The 27497-nt window shown below is 42.2% G+C and overlaps 2 protein-coding genes across 5 annotated transcripts in view; both read left to right on the top strand.

Annotated features, from left to right (window-relative positions):
• Positions 1-3970: 3970 nt before the first annotated feature.
• On the top strand, positions 3971-18499 carry LOC127582043 (ganglioside GM2 activator-like). The gene is made up of 4 exons (XM_052036992.1): positions 3971-4083; positions 6508-6663; positions 7942-8124; positions 15921-18499. Exons 1-4 carry the CDS (start codon positions 3976-3978, stop codon positions 16074-16076), a joined length of 603 nt encoding a protein of 200 aa, XP_051892952.1. The 5' UTR covers positions 3971-3975; the 3' UTR covers positions 16077-18499.
• Positions 18500-25001: 6502 nt separating this feature from the next.
• Positions 25002-27497, top strand: part of wdr31 (WD repeat domain 31) — a 34191-nt gene continuing 31695 nt past the window's right edge. For 3 of the 4 annotated variants that reach the window (XM_052037105.1, XM_052037104.1, XM_052037101.1), the window contains exons 1-2: positions 25002-25209; positions 26497-26628. In XM_052037105.1, the coding sequence (XP_051893065.1) occupies positions 26582-26628 (47 nt within the window). In that variant the 5' untranslated portion in view covers positions 25002-25209; positions 26497-26581. Of the gene's footprint in view, positions 26169-26496; positions 26629-27497 lie in introns of all 4 variants that reach the window. The other variant, XM_052037103.1, reaches the window with a different exon arrangement.

The raw sequence follows: 27497 nt of genomic DNA, 5'->3' as shown, positions 1-27497 counted from the left end.
CCAGATAACCTCGTTCACAGCTTATCCCCATGGTCACCACGTTTTACTGTATCAGAAACATCCCCTCTCTCACTCTCCCTGCAACTTTACAAGCTTCTTTTGTCCCCTTTTCAGTTCTGACGATGGATCCCCAACCTGAAACATTGATTCTGTTTCCCTTCCCACAGATGCTGCCTGACTAGCTGAGTATTTCTGGCATTTTCTGTTTTTGTTTCATGTTTCCTTTACATGTCCTTGGTTTGGTGTTAAATAAAGAAGTTGCACAACTGTGAGCTCCAACTATTCACCGAGTTTATGAATGACTTAGAAAGCCATGCATTTAATGATACAAGGTTAGGGACCATTTAAGCAGTTATGGGTGGAAACAACAAGTTAGAAAAAAGATACTAACAGATTGAATGAATGGCAAAACTCTGGCAGATGGGATAACTTGAGTAAAGTTTTCAAGATGTTAAGGGGAACTGATAAAGATGCTCAATTTCCACTCATTGAAGAGTGAAGGACTGGGATGGTCTAAAAATTAGATCCAGGCTCGTCGGGTATGATTAGGAAACAGCTCCACATGCAGAAGGTGGTAAAGAATTTGAACTCTCTTCCAAAAATGCCCACATTTTCGGTCTTAAGATTTACTTAGGCAGCTTGGTGTCAAGGCCTTGTCAATAGGCTTGTAAGTGCTTTGAATGATTCACTGTTCTAATGACACTATACACATGCATGTTGCTGTTATTCCAAGCTCCAAACCCCACGCGTTCTTCCTCCATTCTCAGAAAAAATCTAAATATTCTTTTTAAATCTTGTAACTCAGAACTTAATGTCTGAATTTTATAGTTGCTTTCTCTGTAGGTCTCCACAACTTCAACATTTTTATGAAGGGTTGTTCCAGAGCCTTTCATATTCTGAGTATTAAGTGTTTTACACTCAATGATTAAAGACAGGATATATAAATTTTATTTTTCTTTGAATTCATTTTTCAGAAATCTAAATTTAAATTCTTATCTGAGACAGTCACTGCCTGGCACTTGTATGTTGCAAGAGTTACTGGATACTTGTTCACACATGCCTGAATATTGTCCAGCAAGGATTGAAGTGTGGGCTGCTTCATTGCTTCATTTGCTGAGCAGTTGCCAATGGAATTGAACATTGTACAATCATTAACAAACATCACTACTTTTGACCTTATGATGGAAGGAAGGTCATTGCTGATGCAGCTGAAAATGGTTGTGCACAAGACCATTGCTCTGAGGAACTCCTACAGTGATGTCCTGGAGCTGGGATGATTGACCTCCCAAGTTTTTTTTGTCTGAGGTATTTCTCTAACCATTGAAGTGCTTCCCCTTTATGCCAATTGACTTCAGTGTAACCAGGAATCCTTAATGCCACACTCAATGAAATGCTACCTTAATGTCAAGGACAAACACTCTCATCTCACCTCTGGAATTCAGCTCTTTTATCCATGTTTGGATGAAGTCTGAGGCCAAGTGGTCCTTGCTAAACCCAAACTCGGTATCAGTGTACAGGCTAGTTGAGTGAAGAGCTGCTTGACAGCACTGTTAATGATGGCTTCCATCACTTTGTTGATGATTGAGAGTAAACTGATTGGGCAATAGTTAGCCAGATTGGATTTGTTCTGCTTTTTTTTGTGAGCAGGACATACCTGGGCAAGATTCCACATTGTTAGTGTTAGATCTGGAGATGATATTGTCCAGAAGGTTCTTTGGAAGACAAGAATGAGGCACAAATCTTGTGGTCACAGCCATTTTATTGGATGTTCATAACAAAGAAACAGCAGTAAAGAACTGTGAGCAAGTAACACGAACTCTAACTGTAACTAACTCACTAACACACTCTAACTCATACTAACAGTAACTGAACAAAGAACCTGCCTCGTGGTCTTTCTTTATAATGAAAACTGGTTCAGGCTGGATAGATAAGGAAGTCTTCCCTGATAAGAACAGCCTGTGAGACAACAAGGACAGTCTTGATTTACGCTGCCATGACATCTCAGGCTTACAGACAAAGAAACTACAGAAGTATAGAACCAACCGTACTACAAGTTACTGAAAATCCACTAAACATTTACAAACAGGTGATTATACAAACATATAAGCAAGCATAAAGAAAAGTTGAACTACAAGAAAAATAACAATTTAGATCCTAATCCAACATTAGATAGATGCCAGTGTTGTAATATACTGAGGCAGCCTGGCTAGAGGCACAGCTAGTTCTGGACTGCAAGTCTTCAGTACTGTGGGTGGATGTTGTCTGGTCCCATAGACAATGCTGTATCAGTGCTCTCAGCCTTTTGCTGATATCAAATGGAGTGAATCGAATTGGGGAAGACTGGCATTTGTGATGATAGGGATCGCAGGAGGAAGCTGAGACGGATTATACACTTAGCACTTCCAGCTGAGACTAAGACTCAATATTGAATTCTCCAGCTTTACATGACTCACTACTTCTTTCCGTTTGCATCAGAACTGGCCATTTCTGCCTGCAATCATTTTGGCTCAGTTTTACTTTTTCTTGGTATAGTTTGGCCTTCTGGGCATGTCCTTCAACCTTACCATTAGCAACACTTTACACATTAGAGACAAAGAAGCTTAATCTGACTTTAACTGCCCCTTGACAGCAGTATTAGATCATCTGGTTTCACGCTGTCAGAACTATTCCTTTTGTTCCACCCATCCCCTTCTCCCACCTTCTCTTCTGTATAAACTTATTTAACTTGTTTTCTCTCTTTCCCAGTCCTGATGAAGCATCCCTGACCTGAAACATTAACTATTTCTCTTTCCATAGATGCTGCCTGACCTGCTGAGTGTTTCCAGCATTTTCTGATTTTATTTCAGGACCTCTATTAACTCTTGCCTCAACCTTCTCTGCTCTGAGGAAAACGATCTAGGTTGCTCTCCTAACTCTTGCTCAGCTCTACAGTGAATCTCTTCTGCATCCTCCTCAAGACTCAGTGTTGATCCTGAAGTGCAGTGACCAGAACTGCATACAATGGGCCATGTCGTGCCTTGATCTTGGTTGCACCCACATTATCTCCCCGTCACACTTCCTTTTGCAACGCTGAGGGTGCTGATGTACAGGAGGCCTCACTGCTGCAGCTCCCCACAGTGAAGTGGACAGGCCACAGGAGACATCTGGGTTGTATGTAGGGGCCACCCCTTCTGGGACTGCCCTGATGGTTTCTATCTCATCTTACTGCTGTCAGATATCTTTGAACTGCTTTTAAATGTCTCTAATAAGCAGAGAGATTTTAAAAAACTATTCAAAATGATTTAAATCACAGAAAAACTATTTTAAACACCATTCAGGCCTAGAAATTAATTTGAAAAACACACTTACCTGCACATACCTTTCCATTCTAGGTCATCAACACCATTTGGCCACAAATGGCAGCCATCCCTGGCCGAAAGCTGAAGGATCAGGCAAAACAAAGCTGGCCCCTCAGTGTAGCACATTTGTGCTCCGGCCCAGGTCTCAGTGCCAGGTCCAGCAGCAGAGTGGAAGGTCAGGTGTGCCAACATCTGACTTCCGCTTCACTCCTAAGGTCCACAGTGCAGGGTACAGTGTCAGTGAGAGCACTCCTGCACTGCAGCTCCCCATCACTGAGTACATTCCAACCTGCTGAGTCTTGCCAGTATTGCACATGGCCATCCAGCCCACAGAGGGCGAGGAAGTGTTTCTGCTCAAGTCCTAACCAGGGAAGTGCCGCATCTTGTATCACTCCCTGCTGTCCTTGTTTGTGATTATCTGCAGCCGCTGCCGGACCTGGTCGACAGGCTGCAGACACCAGCCCGCTTGTAGTGCAAGGATTGCCGAGAACCCGCTCCCTCTCTCAGCCCGAACAAAGTCTGCAAGTATCTTTTGTATTTTGTTTCAAAAAAAAAGAATTACAGGGATATTGATGTAGCCCAGTCTTTTATTTTCTCTTTCACTCTTTGCACCTTTCCCACCACAGGATTCGCTGCAATGAAGGTCTTCTTTGCATTCCTCCTTTGTTTGAGATATGGCTCGTCTCAAGCGGGCAATGGAAGAAAATTGCACCTTCAAAGTCTGAGTGGTGAGGACTGGGCGCTGGTACGTCTTCCCCTCTCAGGGCAGCCCGGCACTTTGTAAACAGCCACAAACTTTATATAATACCTGTTACTTAATAAAACTATTACCAGACAACACGTCACATAACTAGGAAAGAAGATATCTGGAGAGGTGACCAAAACTTCCATTAAATAGGTATTTTTTTACGGAACGTGTTAAGGGAGGAAGATGAGATAGAGAAGTGAGCAGGGGCGGAGAGGAGGTTCCAGCAGTCAGCTGAGGAAACTGCACCTATAGCCCCCACTAGTGAAAACATGAAAATCAAACCCAAAGCCGGAATTAGAGGAGCAAAGAAATCCCCAAGGGTGGCGGGGCTGAAGAGAGAGAGGGGGAGGGGATGAGGCCTTGGAGGGCTTTAAGTTTCAGAGAAGCAGAATTTTACAGTGAATGTATTGTCAGACAGGGAGTCAGTGTAGGTTGGCGAACACAGGGTGGTGAGACTTTTTTTTGGTTCGTGCTTTCGAGCTGACACCAGTTTGGTGTGTTACATTTAAAAAGCAAGGCAGTTCCAATGGTGGCGGCAGGGAGTGAACACAAGGCTGCAGCGATGAACAGGGGTGCTGCGCAACCCAAGAGATTATTACATTGTCGGGGTGGCATCTTCCAGATGAAAGTTCAAACAGCCCAGGGGAGAATGTACACATACTGCAAGACTGCTTGGGTTCCTTAGAAGTAACATAGTGGGTTGAGAAAGTGGTTAAAAAGGGTATATGTAATAATGGGCTTTATTTATAAGATATAGAGGTGTGAAGTGTAAGAGCAGGGAAATCTTGATGTGCTCACCCATATTTATTCCAAAAGGAACATTGAAATGTCTAGACTATTTGTGTTTATCTTGCTTTTGTGGGAGCTTTCTGTTCCTATACTGGCTGCCTTGTTTTCCTATGTTTTTGAAGTGGTGATACCTCTAACAAGTTGTTCATTGACTTCCTTAAGCTGTAGAAGGTGTTGAACAAATGTTAAGCTTTTTATTTCTATGTTAATAACACGGTTTTGGCTGCACTGCTTCTGTCCTCTCAAAAGAAAGTGCAAAGTCCAAACAAGGACAGATATCCCTTAACTCCTGAGGTTTATTTTGCCTCAAGGAGACCTACACGCACTGTGCTGGGTGCCAACAAGTCAGTTACAGCTCTTGTGAAATCAAAAGCCTTATTCAGCAATTCATTCTGTTCTTGCAGCGGAAAAGTAGCAGTTATTCTCGTTTGTTCTGTTTGATGGTATCAAGGTTCAGTAAGGTTCTGATAAAATGGAAATGACATTTCAGAGCAGAGAATGATTACAAAATATCCAAGTTTGTAGATGGCACAAAACTAGAAGTGTGGTGAATCCTGAGGCAGATGATAATAGATAATAGAGAATGGGTGATGCTGAAAAATGGAATTTGGATATTTTGGTAATCATTCTCTGATCTGAAATGCCATTTCCATTTTATCAGAACCTTACTAAATCTTGAAGCCATTCGGACAGAACCAGTTGGAGAATAACTGCTACTTCTCCACCACAAGCACAGAATCGGAATTACGGAATAAGACTTTTGATTTCACGGTAGCTGTAACTGACTTGTTGGCAACCAGCACAGTGTGTGTGGACCACCTTTTGTGACACAAGTAAACCTCCGGAAAGGATAAGATAAGGCAATATAAACCATAGGACTCAATTCTAAAAGGCCTACAAAAACAGAGAAACCTGGTGGAACACGTGTGTATTTCATTGAAAGCAGCAGGGCAGGTTTAGAAAGTAGCTAAGAAAAGCATATGGCAGACTGGCTTCATAAACAGAGACATTGAGGACAAACGCAGGGAAGTCATGATGAACATTTATAAAACATTGGTACCACCATAAACTGGAGTACTGTGTTCAGGTCTGAGTACCACACTTTAGTAAAGGTGTGAAGGCATTGGAGAGGTTGCAGAAAAGATATACCAAAATGATTCAGGGATGACGGGCTTTAGAATAGAGAAGCTAGGGTTATTCTTCTTGGAGTAGATCAGATAGAGAAATTTAAAATCTTGAACTGTATAGACAGAGTAGACATATAGAAACTGTTATCACCAGCAGCGGGGTCAAGAACCAGGGGTCGCAGAATAAAGGTGATTGTCAAAAAAACCATAACTGACGCAAGGAAACACTTCTTTACACAATGAGTGATTAGGGTGTGGAATGCACTGCCAGGATAGTGGTGCAGGCAGATTTAACCACAAAGTTCAAAAAGAAGGAATTTGCTGGGCTACAGGGAGAGGGCAAGGGAGTGCTCTTACATAGAGGCAATACAGACTCAATAGGCCAAATGGTCTTCTCCAGGTTCTGATGATTCTGCAAAACATGCTCTTTAAAGTTTGTTGGGGAGATCAAGTTCACATTCAGTAGATATTTGTTCACTCCTCTTTCACTGATTTCCTTATTCAGAATCATGCCACCTTTTCCTGGGCTAATTGTGGGAGTGAGAAGAACCCCGCAGTCCTTGAGGCTCTTTCAATTCAACCGGATCCAATCACTCTTCCTGGGTACCTTCAAGCCAGTGCAACAGGTTCCTCCAATGTTACCCTTGAAGCACCTTTAACGGTAAGAGTCAATCCTCTGCCCTGCACCCAGCCTGCTCAGTTCCAAAATGGACCCTTTGCACTGCACCAGCAGAGATACAAGTCAGTATGGCATGGGACTTGGTGTGGAACCCAGATGTGATAGGGTTCCTGTCCATCTGTTGACTTTGCCTTTCTACAAGATGCAGCTCCTGGGTTCGTGGGATGCTGCCAATGAACCCTGTTGTTGTAGTAGTTCCTGTTGTCAGGACACACTACAGCCAGGGTATGCAGATAGTAGCATAAGGTAGTTGATGGGCTAACAATGAAGCAGCCTGCTTTGTCCTGGATTGTAGTGAGCTTCAAGTGTTGGCCCTGCACTGTTACGGGCAAGTGGAGACAACTCCACTACACTCCTGACTAGCTGCAGAATATCCAGCTTCTGATTTGCTCTAATTGTCATGTTATTTATATTGCTGGATAATGGTGACTGCCAGGAATGTTACTGGTGTGGGAGGTTGTTGCATTCTGTCCGTGTAGCAGTGATCCAGACGCAGATATTTGCTGAATCATTAGTTATGCTTACTTGTTCCACTTCGATCTCTAGTGTCAGCTGATCTGTTGCTGAAGCCCTCATCCAAGCCGTTGTTACCTCCAGCCGATACTATTTCCAATACTTTCCCAACTGCCACCCTCCATAAACGTGAGTGCATCAAAACAGTGATATTCATAACCTTACTGGCAACCCCATTCACCCATCACCCAATTCGGAGCAATCTACCTTTGCTCCTTATCTGATTTCACCCTTCTTCAAATGCCTCCAGAATCTGCTCTACCCACCCCTCACACAACCCCACTCTCCAAATTCTGTAACTTCTTTCAGCTCTACACCCTTCTATGTTGCTCCAGTCTTGGCCTCTTGTGCATCCCTCATTTTTAAAATCACTCCACCACAGTTGGCTGTGCCTTCAGCCGCCAAGGCCATAGACTTGAATTCCCTCCTTGAACTTCGCCACCCTATGAAACTCCTTCAGACATGCCTCTATTTTTGTCATCTTCCTAATTCCTCCTTAGCTGGAGACACAAGAGACTGCAGATGCTGGAATCTGGAGTAAAGAACAAACTGCTGGAAGAAATCAGTGGTTCGACCATCCCTCTGCCTCCACAGACACTTCCTGAGCCGCTGAGTTCCTCCAGCAGTTTGTTTTTGTTTTGCTTCTTACTTGGATTGATGCCACTTTTTGTCTGAAAGACAACTGTGAAGCCTCTGTGGATATTTTATGTTGCAGTTGTTATATAAATTCAAGTTTTTGTTTGACAGGTTAATTTATCGTTGTACAAGGAAGAAGCTGGAATCTGGTTAAAAATTCCATGTGTGGCTGACATTGGAAGCTGCGTTTACAATGATGTCTGTGCACTGCTGAATATGCTCATCCCACCTGGACAAAGCTGCCCAGAGCCGTTGTTTACATACGGACTCCCATGTCACTGTCCTTTTAAAGCGGTAAGATACCCTTCACTTTTCCTGCAGTGCGGTCACGTTTCAGATTTACAACCAGATCAGCCACACAAATGCAGGAGCTGGGATAATTTACACAGCTGTAATTGCTCCATCACCTGCGCAGTTAGAAAACAATTCATTTCATCCATCACCAGCTCCTGAACTTACTTTAGCTTGGGTCCTATTGGTTCATCACAAAGCACTCTAGAGGTAATTAGATGCTTCTGAAGTGTTGTCACGAGAGTGTAACATACCTGTCAGTTTCCACATATCCAGCTCCCACAAATGACAAACTGATAATACGTGTTCGATGATAAGACCATCAGACACAGGAGCAGGGTTAGGCCTTCGGCCTTTCAAGTCTTCTCCGCCATTCGATCATGGCTGACTCATTTTTCCCTCTCGACCCCATTCTCCTGCCTTCTCCCAGTAACTTTTGACGCCCTTACTAATCAAGAACCTGTCAACCTCTGCTCTAAATATACCCAATGACTTGGCCTCCACAGCCGTCTGTGGCAATGAATTCCACAGATTCACCACCCTCTAAAGAAATTCCTCCTCACCTCTGTTCTAAAGGGACATCCTTCTATTCTGAGGCTGTGCCCTTTGGTCCTAGACTCTCCCACTACTGGAAACATCCTCTCCACATCTGCTCTATCCAGGCCTTACAATATTTGGTAGGATTCAATGAGATTCCCCCTCTCATCCTAATAAACTCCAGCGAGTACAGGCCCAGAGCCATCAAAAGTTCCTCATACATTAACCCTCACTCCCAGGATCATTCTGGACCCTCTCCAATGCCAGCACATCCTTCCTTAGATATGGGGCCCAAAACTACTCACAATGCTCCAAATGTGGTCTGACCATCTCCTTATAAAGCCTCAGCATTACATCCTTGCTTTTATATTCTAGTCCTCTTGAAATGAGTGCTAACATTGCATTTGCCTTCCTTACTACCGACTCAACCTGCAATTTAACCTTTAGGGAATCCTGCACTAGGATTCTCAAGTCCCTTTGCACCTCTGATTTCTGAATTCACTCCCCATTTAGAAAATAGTCTATGCCTTTATTCCTTCTACCAAAGTGCATGACCCTACATTTCCCTACGCTGTATTCCATCTGCCACTTTGCCCATTCTCCCAACCTGTCCATGTTCTTCTGCAGACTCCCTGCTTCCTCAACACTACCTGCCCCTCCACCTATCTTTGTATCGTCTGCAAACTTGGCCACAAAGCCCTCAATTCCGTCATCCAGATCATTAACATGTAACGTGAAAACTAGCGGACTCAACACCGACTCCTGCAGAACACCACTAGTCACCGGCAGCCAACCAGAAAAGGCATCGTTTATTCCCACTCTTTGCCTTCTGCCAGTCAGCCACTCTTCTATCCATGCTAGGACCATTCCTGTAAGTACCATGGACTCCTAACTTGTTTCGCAGCCTCATGTGCAGCACCTTGCCAAAGGCCTTCTGAAAATCCAAGTAAACATCCACTAACTCCTTTGTCTATCCTGCCTGTTACTTCCTCAAAGAATTCCAACAGATTTGTCTGGCAAGAATTCCCCTTAAGGAAGCCGTACTGACGTTGGCCTATTTTATTATGAGTTTCCAAGTACCCCAAAACCTCATCCTTAATAATGGACTCATCTTACCAACCACTGAAGTCAGGCTAACTGGCCTATAAGTTCCTGTCTTTTGCCTCCCTCCCGTCTTTAAAGAGTGGAGTGACATTTGCAATTTTCCAGTCCTCCAGAACTATTCCTGACTCTAGTAATTCTTGAAAGATCACTAATAATGCCTCCACAATCTCTTCAGCTACCTCCTTCAGAATCCTAGGGTGTAGTCCATCTGGTCCAGGTGACTTATCTGCCTTCAGACCATTCAGCTTCACAAGCACCTTCTCCTTAGTAATAGCAACTACACTCATTCCTGCCCCCTGACTCTCTTGAATTTCTGGCATGTTGCTGGTGCCTTCCACAGTGAAGACTGATACAAAATTATTATTCAGTTCGTCTGCCATTTCTTTGTTCCCCATTACTACCTCTCCATCATCATTTTCCAGTGGTCTGATGTCCACTCTTGCCTCTCTTTTACACTTTACATATTTGAAAAAAACTTTTTGGATCCTCTTTTATATTATTGGCTAGCTTACCTTCATATTCCATCTTTTCTCCCGTTATTGCTTTTTTAATTGCTTTCTGTTAGTTTTTACAAGCTTCCCAATCCTCTAGCTTCCCACTAATTTTTACAATATTGTATGCCCTCTCTTTTGCTTTTATGTTGTCTTTGACTTCCCCTGTCAGCCACGGTTGCTTCATCCTCCCTTTAGAATGCTGCTGCTGCTTTGGGATGGAATGATCCTGCGTCTTCCGAATTACTCCCAGAAACTCCTGCCATTGCTGCTCTACCGTCATCCCTACTTGGGTCCCCTTCCAACCAACTTTGGCCAGCTCCTCTCTCATGCCTCTGTAGTTACCTTTACTCAACTGTAATACCAATACATCCAATTTCAGCTTCTCCCTCTCAAACTGCAGGGTGAATTCTATCATATTATGATCACTGCCTCCTAAGCTCCCTCATCAAATCTGGTTCATTGCACAACAGCAGATCCAGAATTGCCTTTTCCCTCGTGGGCTCGACCACAAGCTGCTCTAAAAAGCCATCTTGTAGGTATTCTACAAATTCCTTCTCTTGGAATCCAGTATCAACCTGATTTTCCCTATCTACCTGCATATGAAATCCCCCATGACCACCGTAACATTGCCCTCTTTACATGCCTTTTCTATCTCCTGTTGTAATTTGTACCCCACATCCTGGCTACTATTCAGAGGCCTGTATATAACTCCTAACAGGGTCTTTTTACCCTCGCAGTTCCTTAACTCTACCCACAAGGATTCTACATCTTCTGATCCTATGTCACTTCTTTCTAAGGATTTGATTTCATTTTTTACCAGCAGAGCCACCACACCCCCTCTGATGTGTATCCTTGGATGCTTAGCTCCCAGCTGTGACCTTCTTTCAACCACGATTCTGTGATGCTCACAATGTCATATCTATCAATTTCTACCTTTTACTTTATCTGTACTCTTCCAATCTGTTGAACCCACCCCCCTACTATTTAGTCTAAAGCCCTGTCTACAGCCCTAGTTATGTGATTCGCTAGGACCCTGGTCCTAGTATGGTTCAGGTGGAGCCCGTCCCATTGGAACAGGTCCCTCTTCCCCAATACTGGTGCCAGTGTCCCACAAATTCAAACCAACTTCTCCCACACCAATCTTTCAGCCACGCATTTAACTCTCTCATCTTATTTACCCTGTGCCAATTTGCACGTGGCTCAGGTAGCAATCCAGAGATTATTACCTTTTTGGTTCTGCTTTTTAATTTAGTCCCTAGCTGCTCAAATTGCTCAGCAGAACCTCTTTCCTTGTTCTACCTACGTCATTGGTACCCACATGGACCACGACAACTGGATCTTTCCCCTCCCATTCCAAATTCCTCTGTAGGTCAGATGAGATGTCCCGAACCTGGGCACCAGGCAGGCAGCACAGCCTTCGGGACTCTTTATCCTTGCGACAGAGAATTGTGTCTATTCCCCTGACTATACCATCCCCAATCACAACTACATTTCTCTTCTCTCCCCCCTCTTTAATGGCCACAGTTCGGTTGCTCATCCTTCCTACAGCCCCCACTCTCATCTGCACAGGGAGCAAGAATCTCAGACCTGTTGGACAAACTCAAGGGCTGAGGCTCCTCTAGCACTACCTCTTGGATCCCCCTACCTGCCTCACTCACAGTGATACCCTATATAACTAGATATTGGTAAAGGAACATGCTTTTTAACGTAGTGCCTTGGGATGATAGAGCAATTGGGAGTTGTCTCTTCAGAACAGAAGACATCTCTTCTGAAAGATGGCACTTCTAGGAATAAGGCACTGTACTAGAATGCCAACGTAGATTTTGCGCTCAAGCCTTTGGAATGGAACAGATGTGAGCTTCACGTCTTTGTACAGAAACCATTTGTCCCACACTTTAATTTGTTTATTCACTTTAGATAGGTCAGAAACAGACTTGAGAATTCCATGTTTTATAACTCTTGAGTCTTGAGCACTCTTAGTTCTGAGATGGAAAGTTGGCTTACGTTGCATCGGACTGCTGAAGGATAACAGTACCAAAAGGTGCAGTTTGAACTAAGATGTTAAACCGAACCCCTATCAACTTCTTCAGGTGAAGGTATCATTAAAAAAAAAGGAACCAGTCAGAAAAAGCATAAGATTCCCCAAATATCCCAGTCAATTATCCTTCAATCAATAGCGCTAGAACTGATTTTCTGATCATTTATTCAGAAACAAAATGACATGGCAGTTTGCAGATTAGCTGCCACATTCTTTATACTTTACAACAGTGACCACACTTCCAAAGTAATCCTGAGATTGTGGAAGGCGTTATATAAATGCAAGTTTTTCTTTAAGTTTCTGTAAATGCAGAAAATTGTATTCTTCTAATAACTACTGTTGTTCTGCAGATATCTGCTGAGTGGCTTTGTCAGATTTAAGCCATTACTTTGTTTCTTGACCCTTGTGATAGTAGGAAGAATAGAACAACAAAATACTTATTTTCAAATGGTAACAAAATAGTAAAAGTTACAAATATACAGAAGAAATGCTGCTTTGGTTTATCAGAAGTGGAAAGATACAACTAGCAATTGGTAAGGCAAAGGGTTTGAGTGCCAAAGTAAGCAAGCTTCTAAGATTGTTCAGAGCTATGGTTAGAATTCATTTGGAGGAGCATATAATTCCTTTGGAGCATGGATTCACTTGGTTGATTTCTGGGATGAGGACTTGCCCCATGAAACAAGATTGGTGTATACTCTAAAGTTTTTTCTACGAATGAGAAGTGATCTCATTGAGGTACACAAGATTCTGAGAGAGATTTGGCAGGGTAGATGCTGAGAGGCTGTATCCTCCAGCCAGACAGTCCAGAACGAGGGGCCATGGCTGCAGAAATGAGGGGATCAGCCATTTAGGACCGTGATGAGAAATTTCTTCATGAAGAAGATTTTACAACTTTGGGGTCCTCTACCTCAGAGACGCTTGAATGCTTAGTTGTTGAGTGTATTCACAGTTGACAGATTTTTTTGGGATCAGGTGAAGGAATGTACTGAGATACAAGACCAATGTGACTGTATTGAATAGTGCAGCAAGTTGTAAGGCTTGTTCTTGCTTCTGTTTCATACGTTACTGATGTCAAAGGTGAGCCATGTAGTAGCAGGTAAGAGCTACTGTTACCAAGTACAACTATGAAACACATAAGCTATGCAGTCTTGGGTGGAAGGGAATGCTCCCTTTTGCTCTTTGCTGAATGTACATGGACAGATACTGCCACCAAGCTCAATAGAATTGGACAAGAGGATTGCTTTTTGCTAATTGCACGTCATATGACCAGGATGAAGCTGAACATCACTGTAAGGAGACGCAGCCTTCCATTAACTCAGTATGCATAGTGTAAAACAAAACAGACGAGCTGACAGTACAATCCACACCAGCAAATGGGAGCACAACTTTCTTTTATCCAATATTGCCCATTCCTTGTTTTGTAGGCAAAATTCTCTCTTCAGGTATTTTCACACCATCCTCCTATCCAATGGAGGTCTCTGCACCAATTCCATCTGCTCGTCTCCTGCCCAACTCACAGCCCTCCAAGGTGCTGAAAGTGACAACCAAGAATTGCACAACTTTCTCTTCCATTATCCTCCTCCTTTCCCCACAAGGGAGAAGGCAGGCCTGTAGTTTTTTTTCTGCGGTGGGACCAAGCTCAGTGCTGAAATTAGTGGTCAGCAATCATTTCTGTGGAGCACAGCCCCAATGAATGCAGTGAAGGACACAAGGAACAAGGTCCAGTTCACTTCCCAAGCTCATAATCATGGGAATACTATTAAACCCAAGTGCTTCCACACACCATATGCAACAGAATGGCTGATGTCTCAAAACTTAGCTTTGATTGGAGTGTACGAACACAAAGGGGTAAGCTTTCAGCTCATCAGCCAGAAATGAAGCGGCCGTTGCAAATTAACCATTCCATATAAATGGCCCAGTTCTCATTTCCGATGTAATTGGTGGAAATGAAAAATCATATCATTTCCATAAGCTGGTCTTAAGCTTGGATGACAAGCTGAAGATCTATCACTGAATACTTCCAGATAAACATGAGAACTTGGAGTGGAGGCTCTCAATACTGAGCAGGTTAGGAACTGCTCTGGGCACTACCAGAGCAGTGTCTGAAATCCTTTCATTCTTTTATTATTGAATGTTTCACAGAGTATCAGAGAGAGTAAACCTTCAAATCTAAGTGCAGCATCAATGAAGATGGCAACCAAAGCAACTACAAAATCACATGCCCACTGTGTCTCTGGTGGCTCTTTAGGTCCTAATACATCCACACATTTTTATCTGTGTGTTCGCCTAATTCTCATGTCTGTCATAATTTGAGTTAACTCCACCAGAGTTTTTATCTGCTGAGTGTTTTGCTATATCTAAAATTGAGTTGGGTTACAATTTACCATCCTGGCTTTATATACTCTTGTATCCTACATGGGACTCTCATTAAAAAATCAATTTCCATTACATTCACCTCCTGTTACCACAGCCAGGATTTTGTCTAATAACCACTGTAATACTAGAAACTCTAGTATTTCTCCATTCTAGCCTCTCGTTGTCCTGATACTCAAACTTTTTCCAGCTTTATTGTTATGCATAACACAAAAAATTGACTCAAATATAAGACACACTTGCATCGAGACCCAAGAGTATGGTGTTAAATAACCACTTTTCTGTAGCTGTGACTACAGGGTAGAATAATAAAACCAGGTTCTCTTGGAGGTTGACTGTCTCCTAGGTTATGCTCTAAATGGGATGAAGTATACTGATTTTGAGTACTCTTTGTTTGTGGATGCACATTTGGATGTTGTGTTAAAAATCTGTCAGTGGGATCCAGCCTAATTATGGTGAAAGAGGTGACAGAACATATGTGCTTTATCGAGGATTTACAGGGTTTTGTGTTTTAGATGTGACAGTCTGGAAAAAGGTGAAGAAAACTGATTAATAGAGAACACAACGAGATGTTGTGAAAGGAACAATCAGAAAGTAAACTCAGCAAACTGGAGAGAGTCAACCCCTTGTTAGACAGTCATTCAGTGCTGTTAACATGACTATCACCCAATTAATGGATTAACAAATCTGTAAAGGTTCCTAAAATTACTTGGTGAACCCATTAATGCATTGTTTACAAATACTGCACAACCTGACATAAATTGAGATACATCTTTAAAACCTGCAGAGAGAAAAGTCTTGTTTCATTGAAGTCTACAATGTGTAAATGTAAGCCAAAGTTAGAAGTAGTTGAGGTGTACAGACCAAGAACAATGCTGAATTTGCGTTGTTAGATTTTTTTTGGCCATGGAATGGGTAAGGATTCCTGGATTAGGAAAAATCAGCAAGGGGTGGGGATTGTGACTTGGCTTGGTCTAGATTTTCATGTGAAAAAGGGACACTTGAATGAGGAACTGATGGGTAGCCATGTGCAAAACCTCAGCAAGGATCCAGTGTCCTCAGTCAGGGAAGGGAGTAAGGTGGCAGAAAGAAGTGGTCAGAAAAACATGCAAAATTAGAAGGGAAGGTCGTATTAGGATGAAGACTGTCATTAATCAATGCAAGTAAGAACTGGTAGCTTAAGTCACAGGTATGAGCATTTCCTGCTTGACACTGCTCTCTTTCTTGATACTGCTCTCTTTCTTGATAACCAGGGTAAGTACTCTCTGCCAAGTACCAGCTTCAACATCCCTTATGTGGAATTACCATATTGGATGACCAACGGGAACTACAAGGCCAAGGCAGTGTTGACCAGCAACGAGGAGCAGCTGGCATGTGTCAAAGTCTCCTTTGCTCTAAAAGCAGAATGATCAGATCAAACGAGTATCCTTCCATTTCGTAAGCTGCAACTTCTTGGAAAGGCAGATCAAGAAATCATCCACAATGCTTTTTACCTCTATCTGCCAAGTATTGTGAGAGCAGTAATGTCTGTTTAATTTTTATTCTTTTCTTCTGACAGCAACAGTTATTCTGCAGCAGCGAAAACATTATTTCAGTTCTAAATCTGTTGCTTCTATTCTTTTTGCCAAAATCAGTTTCATTCAGCTTGTGAAAAGAGCAACGGTGAAAACAATACAAATCTGTCCCGGTCCCAGAGTAAAGTCACGTGATGAGGAGTGTGACTTTTGTGCCCCAGATGTTGGTTCATTGAGTAGCTCTTGCACTAATTAACATAACGTTCCTCTTTTTTGGAGGGAAGGGAGAGGGTGGGTCTCCTCATAATTTACAAATTCTGTATAAAATAGGATAGGGAAATCTCTCTTGCTCTCTCTCACACACAGACACACACACAGCTCATAGAACAGTACAGCACAATACAGGACCTTTGGCCCACAATGCTGTGCCGACCTTTAAACCTCACCTAAGACTATCTAACCTCCCACATATCCCTCTATGTTAAATTCCTCCATATGCTTATCTAGTAATCTCTTGAATTTGACCAATGTACCTGCCTCCACCACCGCCCCAGGCAGCGCATTCCATGTCCCAACCACCCTCTGGGTAAAAAACCTTCCTCTGCTATCTCCCCTGAACTTCCCAGCCATTACTTTAAAGCCATCCCCTCTTGTATTGAGCATTGGTGCCCTGGGAAAGAGGTGCTGGCTGTCCACTCTATCTATTCCTCTTAATATCATGTGATGGAAAATTTCTGGTCAACCGTGGCCTTTATTCTGATTTCTTCTTAACTGCATGGGCACCCTGTGGAGCTATAACCAGGAACACTGATAATTTCAAATGACTGAATATATTTGCATTGCAAAATGTTTATGGAAATTCTCTATTTATCAGATGCATTTGAAATAAATTTGTCATTATTGACAGCATCTTGCCTTCCTCCAACACTCACTATTCATGCCTGTGGGTAAAAGTTTTGGGTTAAGTTCCATAGGAAAGGACAGCAGGCAGGGTACAGATGAGATTTTTCTGAACTTGCAGCATCCTTCTGATGTTCAGCATGACAGTGGTGCTGCTCCAAATTTGAATAGAGGCCTGGTAGCAAGAACCAGAAAGCTAGTCTCTCAGTGAAACAGTTTTCCATATAGTAGAGTCATCATAGAGTTTATTTCACGGACAGATTGAAACACCTTCCATTCCGATCAGTATTTTTTTTGTGTGGCAAAGAACAACTGTTCAGAAACTAACCCAATAGAATGCATTTACAGCCTGAAGTGAGTGCACTGCATACCAACAGAGATGGTCTCAAAAATAATTTTTGGCCTTCTGCAAAGTGTTAATAATTTTCTTTGCACTAACCCACCAGATAAGTAAAGAGCTCCCTGCCAACTTTGCACCTGCTTTGTGCCAAGGTCAGATCCCCATTCTTTCTATTAGGTGGGTGCACAAAGCCTGTGAACCACAATGACTGCAGCGACCCACCTAGAATTATGCAATACAGAGGCAGGGCCATTTGCCCCACAATATATGTGCTGGCCCTCCAAAACTGCCTTCCAATTAGTCTCACTTTTCCTCTCTCATCCCACTTGTGCAGTTTCTTTCTTCCTCCAAGTTATGTATCCAAATCCCTTTTGGAAATTACGACTGAACTTCATCTTTCAAGGTCACTATAATTTGCGGCATTAAAAAAAATTCTCCACATCTTGCTTCTGGTTCATTTGTCAATTTTTTTCCCCCTCTGACTAATCTGCTAATGAAGACCCTTAATTAAATTATTACTTTTTAAATTAAACATGTTTGTTTACATACTTACAATATTTACATCATTATCATTTCTGTCTTAACAAAATGAGCATCAAATTAAAACATAGCAACACTGCATAGAACAGCAAGAACTGTTACACAAACTGCAATACAAGTAATTTGTCGGTGAAGGTATGAAGCATGTTGAAATAATTACATGTAACTGATTTACTTATCTTTTCAATGCATTTCATGGACTACAATCAGCACTCCAGCAGATTGGAAGCCTGCTTTTAAAGGTGTGATTTTTTTGTTTTGTATTTATGGCAGAATCTGACAATTTCTATTGGTGGGAAAGACATTAGATACATGTATTTTTTTTTGCTGCAATCAGCAGACATTATGATGCATCTCTAAAATTTAACTTTTCACATACTGTATGCAAAGAAATGGTTTAAAAAAATTCAATAATGATTGCTTAAGCAGGTGCCCAAATCTGGACCTGAAATGAAACTTCTGATTCTAAAATTTCACATTGGATTTGTTGAAATGCCATTTATTCTCTAATAAAGGCTTCATTTGCCATTGTGAAAATTTTCCTGGGACTTTTTCTGTAGTATAATATCCAATATGTGCCCCAGGGAGAAATTCCAGTAAGTAGTGAATGAGTGCTGCACTGTCAGATCTGCTGAATTCTGAATGAGATGTTAAACAAAGACCCTGTTGGCTTTCACCGGTAAACTCTCAGAAGCCATGGTGATACTCAAAGAAGGCAGGGATCTTCTCCCCTAGTTCAGGGCCAGTATTCTCCAACCCACACCACTAAAACAGTAAGTAAAAATAAAAACTGCAAGGTGCTGGAAAACTGAAATGAAAGTAGAAACTGCTGGAAAAGCTCAGCTGGTCTGACAGCATACGTGGAAAGAGAAACATAGATGATGCCTGACCCAGTGAGCATTTCTGTTTTTAATATCACTGAAACAGGTTAACTGGCTAATATATCCTTGTTGTTAGTGGGACCTTGCTCACTGGAAATTTAGCTACCAAATTTCTTATATTACAACAGTGACTGAGCTTCAGATTGAATGGCAAAAGTCACAAAACAAATGTAAATTCTTTCTGTTATGTTACATGTAGTGAGAGAAACATGCAAGAATCAAATGGATCAAATATATCTGTCTTACCTCTGCTTTCACAATTTTCAAGAGGAAAGGCATTGTGATTATTTGTTTCAACCTAAAGCCCAAAATAGCCAACAACAATCGCCAATCCCCCAAGTCTTGGTGTTTGTATGTCCGTTGAATGATTTGTTCAAGCGACATACTTATCTGTAACATAAGACAACAGGATGAGAATAAATTTCTGTCATTATGCTTCAGTACCTAAACATTTCAATTTCAAGGGTTGAATGAACAGATGCTTTTAAAGGAAGTGAAATAACTCCATTGCCATCTCATGAGTTCAAAGCTACATGAAGTACTTAATGTATCATTGACCTGTAGTGCTAAGAGATTAATAATGATAAATATAAGATTACTTAGTTGATCCTGTTTGCTCCAAGCGGACATGGTAAAGCCACATGCTCCTCTCTCCCCCAGCTACTGTCTGTAAGGAGCTTGTACGTTCTCCCCATGTCTGCGTGGGTTTCTTCCCGGTGCTCCAGTTTCCTCACATTCAGAAGACATACGGGTTAGGAAGTTGTAAGCATGCTATGTTGGCGCCGGAAGCGTGGCGACACTTGTGGGCTGCCCCCAGAACATTCTACGCAGAAATGCATTTCACTGCGTGTTTTGATGTACATGCGACTAATAAAGAAATCTTAATCTTAACCCAACCGTCCACAACCTCCCCTCCCTGTGTACCTACCCCATAAATTAGCTGAGTTTAGAAGAAATGGGGCATTTCTATCTGATCCCATAATGCTATAAAATAATCAACTCAGAAATCTCGCTGATCAGTTTACTTCATAGCTTGGAAGGATGTCCTGCCTTGACAACTTGTCCAGCTTCCTTTTGGTGGACTACAAGAAATCTAAACTTACCACACACTTCAGTAATCTGTTCCAGAGGGACACCACTCTTTGTGAAGTGAACTGCTCCACAATAAATACAGGCGACCCCTATGTCAGAGGGATTGCATTCCTAGAAAACCATCCGTATCGCGATTTTCTGTAAAGTGAAACCCTATTTCGCATTGAATCCCACATTATAAGTGGAGATGCATTCCTATGGGATGTTTTTCTCTCAACAGTAATAGAACCGTAGCTGCTGGTTCATGGTGGAGGAGCCACTTAAGAGATTGCCTTGTCAATTTAAGTGGCCAGCAGCTGCATTTAGAGACACAAGTGGCTGCAGATGCTGTAATCTGGAGCAAAAAAACAAACTGAAAACTCTAAGATGATGGTGACAGGTTGAGGTGGATAAGGAGAGAGGTTAAAAAGAAGGGCAGATGGACCCAGGTGGGGCGAGGGGAGGTTGGCGGGAGGTTGGCAGTAGATGGCAGCCCCTTGCGTCTCCACTGATCACCTCCCAGCCTTCAGTTGAATGGAGACATACATTTTTAAACACATATCAAATATAGGTGGAGAGTTTAATGGTATAACTCATAACCAAAACCTCGTGAAAAAATATGCTGGATAGCAAAATGATTCTACTGTGCCATAAAAACTCCAGCACGTTATCTGCGCCTGCATCAAGGAACGTGAGCTGAAAAAATGTAAATAAACAAGATCTGTTGTTTCTTTCACATTTTGTGTTTATTTATTTATTTTTCCCATCCATATAAATTCCGTAAGAGCAAATTTTATTCTGTATCTTGGATTTTTGGGTAGCAATTTGTGGATTCAGTTAGGATGAACTTCCATAATCCGAACAACCCTGTAGAGTCTTAGAGTAATACAGCATGGAAACCGGCCCTTCGGCCCAACTGGTCCACACCATCCTCCCTGCTAGTCCCAGTTGCCCATGTTCATAACCCTCCAAGCCCCTCCCCTCCATGTACCTATCCTAAATGCATCTTAAATATTGCAACTGTACCCGCCTTGACCACTTCCTCTGGCAGCTCATTCCAGATACTCACTACCCTCTGTGTACAGAAGTTACCTCTCAGGTCTCTTTTGTATCTTCCCCTTCTTATCTTGTACTTGTGCCCTCTAGGTTTGGACTCACCAACCCTGAGGAACAGACTGACTGTCTTATCCATATACCCCTCATGATTTTATAAGCTCCTATGAGGTCACCCCTCATTTCTCCTACGCTCCAAGGAATAAAGATCCAGCATGGCCAACCTCTTCCCTAGGACTCAGGCCTTCCAGTCCAGGCAGCATCCTCGTAAATCTCTTCTGCACCCTCTCCAGCTTGACAATGTCTTTCTATAACAGGGTGACCAAAACTGTACACAATACTCCAAGTGCGGCCTCACCAACGACTTATAACTGCAACGTAATGTCCCTACTCCTAAACTCAATGCCCTGACTGATGAAGGCCAGAATGCTACTTGCCTTCTTCACCACCATCTCCTTGTGCAGCCGCTTTCAGCGAACTGTGCACTTGTACTCCCAGGTCCCTCTGTACCACAACACTCGTCAGTGCCCTGCCATTCACTGTAGGCCCTAACCTGGTATGAATGTCCAAAATGCATCACTTCACACATCTAAGTTGAAAACCATTTGCCATTCCTCAGCCCATCTCCCTAAGTGATCAAAATCTCTTTGTAATTCATTGTAACTCTGTGCTCTCATCCATTTGAAATTTTACGTCACCATTCTTGCCTTTGTTTTACAACTCAAATCGCACTTCTCACTGGAGAGATTCTCATCCTCTAAATACTTTGGAAATCTCAGCCGTACTTCTTCTAAAGCTTCCCAAATAAAAACAGCTTCAACTAATTTTGCCTTTGCTGATGAATGTTCAACTCCAGGCTAAATGTTTCTTTGTTGGCCTCCTCTCTTCTCCGTCCTACATCACATATCTCAACCAAGGCTGGAGAAAATATTCCAGGAACAGTTCATATCTGAACCAGCCATTTCTGCTGTCAGACATCCATTTGTGATGTTGGCTCTGTTTTCCTCTCTTCATTAGTACAACCTGACTTGTTGGGCACGTCCCACAGCCCTGCTATTAGCAACACATAATACAGATTAAGAAGCATAATCGCTACCTAACTATCCCATCAACCATTTGACCTGGCCTCACACTGTCACAGATATTTCCTTTGTCCTATCCATTCATTCATCCCTCCCTCCACCTCCTCTGCAACTTAAAACTAACTTGCTTATCTCTTTCCCAGTTCTGGCAAAGGGCTTCTACCTGAAATATTAACTGCTTCTCTTTCCAGAGATGCTGCTTGGCCTGCTGAGAGTTTCTAGCTTTTCCATTTTTACTCCAAAAACCTCATATTCCTAACTGGATTTCTTGGTTTTATCTTCCACAAATCAGAATAACATTCCTAAAACTCTTTTGCTTTTAAGTTCAGACAGTGGATAATAAATAGTCCTATTGTAGCTGCATTATTGTTTCAGAATTCAAAGGTAATAACATCATAAAATCTATTACAAGTAAAAATGCCATTTTACTCTCACTATAGGCAATGCAGTCAAACTATACTCCCGAAGAGATACGAGAGGCTGCTGAGAACCATAGACGATGCCTTTAAATCTACAACAATGCAGTGTTTTTCACTTTTTAAGCAAATGGATTCTATTCCATTCATAATAATCCTATCCCAAATTGTATCCAATATTTCCCTTTATTTCAAACATCAACAAATGGTTTTGTGGTTCGAGAACAATTTGATGGCAGACAGAACAGTTGAACAACAAACCAGAGTTGCCAGAATTAAGGTAAGATGGTTGGCACTTATGGTTTTTGCAAGCGGGGGATGCAGTCAATGAGGCAGTGGGGCTTTACTGTTAATCAGAAGCACAAAGATTCTAAGGAAAGTTAACAGGTAGCCCTAAGTCCTCCGTCATAAGTCAGTGAAACACTTGCAGTCCACCTCTATCTTGACTTGCAGTCCACCTCGATCAGGATTCATAGCACTGAGATACGAGGGGCTACTAAAGTAGGTATGGGTACCTCTGACCAGATGTTCTAAAATAGAGAGGGATAATAATAAAAATGAGGTTGATAGGTCAGTAAATACAATCTGAGATTAAATGGCTTCCCATGGATAATGTGAACAATCCAAATGCAAAAGAACGTGGCATGGAGATTGCTAGAAAGAAATTTTGCATTTACAGAGGAGGCCTCAACTGGGCATTGCAATCAAAAGAAAAAAGTGACAGAGACTCAGAATTTGGAAAAGAAGCTGGGATGAGAAAAATAAAGGCTTTTACTACCTAATAGCAGTCCAGGATTAACTTCACCCCTCCCCCCCAAATTTTATCAAGAAGAACCACCACCTCCTTCCTGGCAATTAGGATTGGGTAACACGTAATTGCCTTGACAGCAATGCCCACCAGCAAGAGCAAACAATACAAATACAGCACAGGAGCTGGATGTGGACCCCAGATGTCAAGAACGCAGCAGGTGAACAGTCATCTGGCAATGGTGGAGTCAGAGTGATGGTGGGAGAAGCACAGCGTGAGAGGAGCAGAGGACGTTTATGGTGTCACGAGGTTGAGCAGAGGTAATTGGAGCATGGAACAGTGGACGAGGATGATTGATTTTGACAGCATGAATTCGCAGAAGGTTGGAGATGATGAAGTCAACAAGGAAAACATCTGTGAAATCAAGGTGAGACAGGAACAGATATAGTTCCAGCAGCAGAATAGTAGAGATGTACTCAGATTGACTCAATATTGTGGTGTGGCAAACCTTAGTGGTAAAAAGAGAGCTAAAGGAAACTAAGGAGTTGGACAGCTTGCCAAAGAAACTGTCCCTAGTAAATAAAGTGCCTAAATTAAGGAAAGTGTGGAGCTATACACAATGTTGGCAAAATCCCAGGTGAATCATAAGTGCTGATGAGTCAGCCTACAGGAGCGAGCTTGGACACCTGGTTGAGTGGTGCAGCAACGATCTCTCACTCAATGTCAGTAACACTAAAGGACTGATTGTTGAGTTCAGGACGGGGAAGGAGGGTGAACATGAGCCAGTCTACGTTGGTGGATCGGCAGTGGAGAGGGTCAGCAACTTTAAATTCCTGGGCATTAACATGTCGGATGATCTGTCCTGGGCCCAGCACATAAATGCAATCACAAGGAAGGTGTGCCAGCGTCCTTACTTCCTTAGAAGATTAAGGAGGTTCAGCTTGTCACCGAACACTCCAACAAACTTCTGCAGACGTACTGTTGAAAGTATCTTGACTGGGTGCAGAGAGTAATGGACTCAGCCCAATACATCACAGGCACATCCCTCCCCACCATTGGTAGTATCTACATGAGGTGCTGCCTCGAGAAGGCAACATCCATCATTAAAGATCCCCACCATCCAGGCCATGCCATCTTCTCGCAGCTACCATCAGGCAGGAGGTACAAAAGCCTGAAATTCCACACCACCAGGTTCAAGAACAGCTACTTGCCTTCAACCATTCAGTTCTTGAACCAACCTGCACAACCCTAATCACTACATCAGTAATGGCAACACTATGACCACTTTGAACTACAATGGACTTTGTTTTTTTTTGTTTTAATTATGCTCTTTCTTGTATAATTTAACTATCATTTATGTTTTCTTGTGAATATTGTGTATCTACGCTATGTGCCTGTGATGCTGCTGCAAGTAAGATTTTCATTGCACCTGTGCATAGCTGTCTTTGTGCATATGACAATAAACTCGACTTCGATCCAATTACCTGTTTTAAATCATTCAGTAATTTGCTGAAAGTCAGGACTGAATACTATCTATCCCTAATTGTTTTCCCCATGATCTTCCCATATAAAAATGAAAGTACTTGAATTGTGTGCGCTCCTTTCTCGCAGCTTCTGGATTCGGGCACAAAACACCACCGTCCTCAAGAGCAAGAAGCGTCCTTCACCCCACGTGTCCTCCGCTTCCCCCCCCCCCCCCCCTTCGGGACGGTGGGAGGAGTTAGGTTGACGGACCGGAAGCAGCAGCGTGGGACAGGTTAGAGGGAGGGACCCCCCTGGATACCGGAGAGGCGTTGCCAGGTGCGAGCAATGGGGAGCAGGTGGGGATACCGAATGCAGAGAGGAAGAAGGGGAAATGCGCGTAGAAATTAATAGAGTGAAGAAATGACAGGAATTGGAATGAAACAGTTCTTCGAGAGGAAGTAGATAACATAAATAGGACGTAGCCTGTGCTGATAATGAACAGAGTAAACAGCCTTGACCATTGCTGTGTTAAGGTAAGAGCTCAGTGCTGTCCTGTAGGTACCCGTTGTTTGACCAAGTGGCCGCAGATCTCAAGAACGTTAGAGATGAGGAATGTCTTCGAGAATATCCATCGTCATTCAGCCAGACAGCAATCCTAACACAACGCATTGAAAGCGACGTTGATCTGATCTGTCCGTGTAAATAGGATTTGCAATGACACACTTTTGTCACAAAGCAAAAGACTTGCTGTGGTTGACATTCTCACATGCTCCATCAGCCAGAAAAATAGTCCAGCATCTGGGTCCACAGTCAATTATTTCCTCAGCCAACTGGATGTGCACTAATCTCCAAATGCAATACATGCAGAATGCAGTTTTGAAGCTATTGTGTTTCCTTCCTTCAACTGGATTGTGAAATTTCTGTACAACCTCCATCACTTTTGGGTTTGAAAATATAAAGTGACTTGATATGCCAAGTTCACTCTGTGTTAGAAGACATCAAGTTTGCAACTATATGTGGCTGGGTTTTATTTTTCTGGATAATTTAAATAAACAAGGCTCAACAATGAACTGACAGTCTTGGTCACAGCATTCTGTAATACGTTGCCAACACTGAATACTTACTTTCTGTGATTACAGTAAATCTCCAAACAACTGACAAGGTCAGGATTTTGACAGTGCTGGACTAGCAGATTTTCCAGACAATTGGATGTTATTCCTATTATTACACAAATACATTTTTAATTCTTTTTTCTAAATGATACATTATATTAGAAAAAATTCCTGGTAACCTGGTAAGTTTAAACAGCGTGTGGAAAATTGGACCCTGCTGTGTTTGAAGAGAGCCAGGAAAAGCAGTGTCCCAGTGAGTTGAAATGGGAGCACAGGAACCCCTGTGAGGTGAATGGGAATGTGGGAAGCAGGGTCTCTGCAAGTTACAAGGAAACATTTGAAGTGGGGCCCTGGCAAGTAGGAAGAGAGCAAACATTAAGGTGAGCCAGATACTGAATCTTCAGTATTTCTGAATGGTGAGATGCGGGATTGTTGGAGTTTTACTGTGTATGAGTTATGGGATAGTTCAACGAAATATACTTTCCCTTAGATATATTCTGATACCTAATTATAGTATCTTTGTTGGCTACTTATAAATAAACCTGTTGTAGAAAGATATTTATCAAAACATTTTTGGAAGCTGACTGTACACTGTATATCAAGTTAAAGCTTTGAAAGGTCTACTTAACTGGTACTTCAATGTAATTCTTGCTCAATTTGATTTTCCTTTCTCATATGGTCCGGACTTCACCATGCATCTGGTCAAAGAATGCCATTAACTACAGCTGATGCCATGTCACCAAGTAAGCTCTTCACCTGACTGTTAGCTGATACCAGTTGATGCTTTGCTGCCATGGGGAAACTGCAAAGTAAACAGAAACGCAACATATCACGATACAGGTATAGTGAGAGTGCAGAGAGCATAAATGAAAGTGGTAGTGATATACAACAATTAACAAATCTATCATCATTCTGCAGGTTACACTCCAGAAATAAGGATGTGCAAAATAAGACTTTATTTATATTTCTTCTTGGAATATGGTTAACATGCAATCTTCCTTGTTTCAAGTTGCTTGGAGCCCACCAAAGGTCAGCCACCTAACTCTGGAGTTGAGTCATACATTGGCCATATATGTTATGTGTGGCAGATCTGTCATAATTTGGAAGCTTTCACAGACATTTCTTTTCATGGTACCAATCCACATTTTTAAAAATTCTTTCCATTTGCCATAGTGATATTTGAACTCTTGGACTTGTGGCCTGCTGCAGAAATACTGTAACCACAAGGCTCTGAATGTTGTCACTTAAGTTGCATCCAATAAATTTATGATAACAAGTCTCTGTGCTCTGGTCCTTTAAGACTTCATATTTGAACACAATCCTCACATATTTAAAAGAAAACCAGAGGGTTACACCTGCTCTGATCCCAATCCACTGTATGTTCCCCATAATCTTTAACATTCTCCTATGTTTATTATCTTTTTCCATTTAAAACACATTTATGGACTCATATAATCTGCATCTTAAAAATCCTGTTTCTCTCTGATTTTTCTCACTTCAGATGAAAACCCATTGACATTAATCATCTCTCAGCTAGTTTTGTCTTATTTAAGGTCTATGTTAATGTTGAGGTTTTGACATTCCACGCCAATCACAGATGTCGTGTAGGTGATGTCAATAACCTGTAGGTTGGCTGTCAATCTTGTGTATGTGGACCTGACATTCCAATTTGCCAGTCAAAGAGTTGGTCTTTTCCTTCTTTTCAATTT

This window comes from Pristis pectinata, chromosome 23 (assembly GCF_009764475.1).
Source record: "Pristis pectinata isolate sPriPec2 chromosome 23, sPriPec2.1.pri, whole genome shotgun sequence".
Taxonomy (NCBI): Eukaryota; Metazoa; Chordata; class Chondrichthyes; order Rhinopristiformes; family Pristidae; genus Pristis; species Pristis pectinata.
The sequence above is the reverse complement of the archived record's forward strand: the minus strand, read 5'-3'. Positions and strand labels throughout refer to the sequence as shown.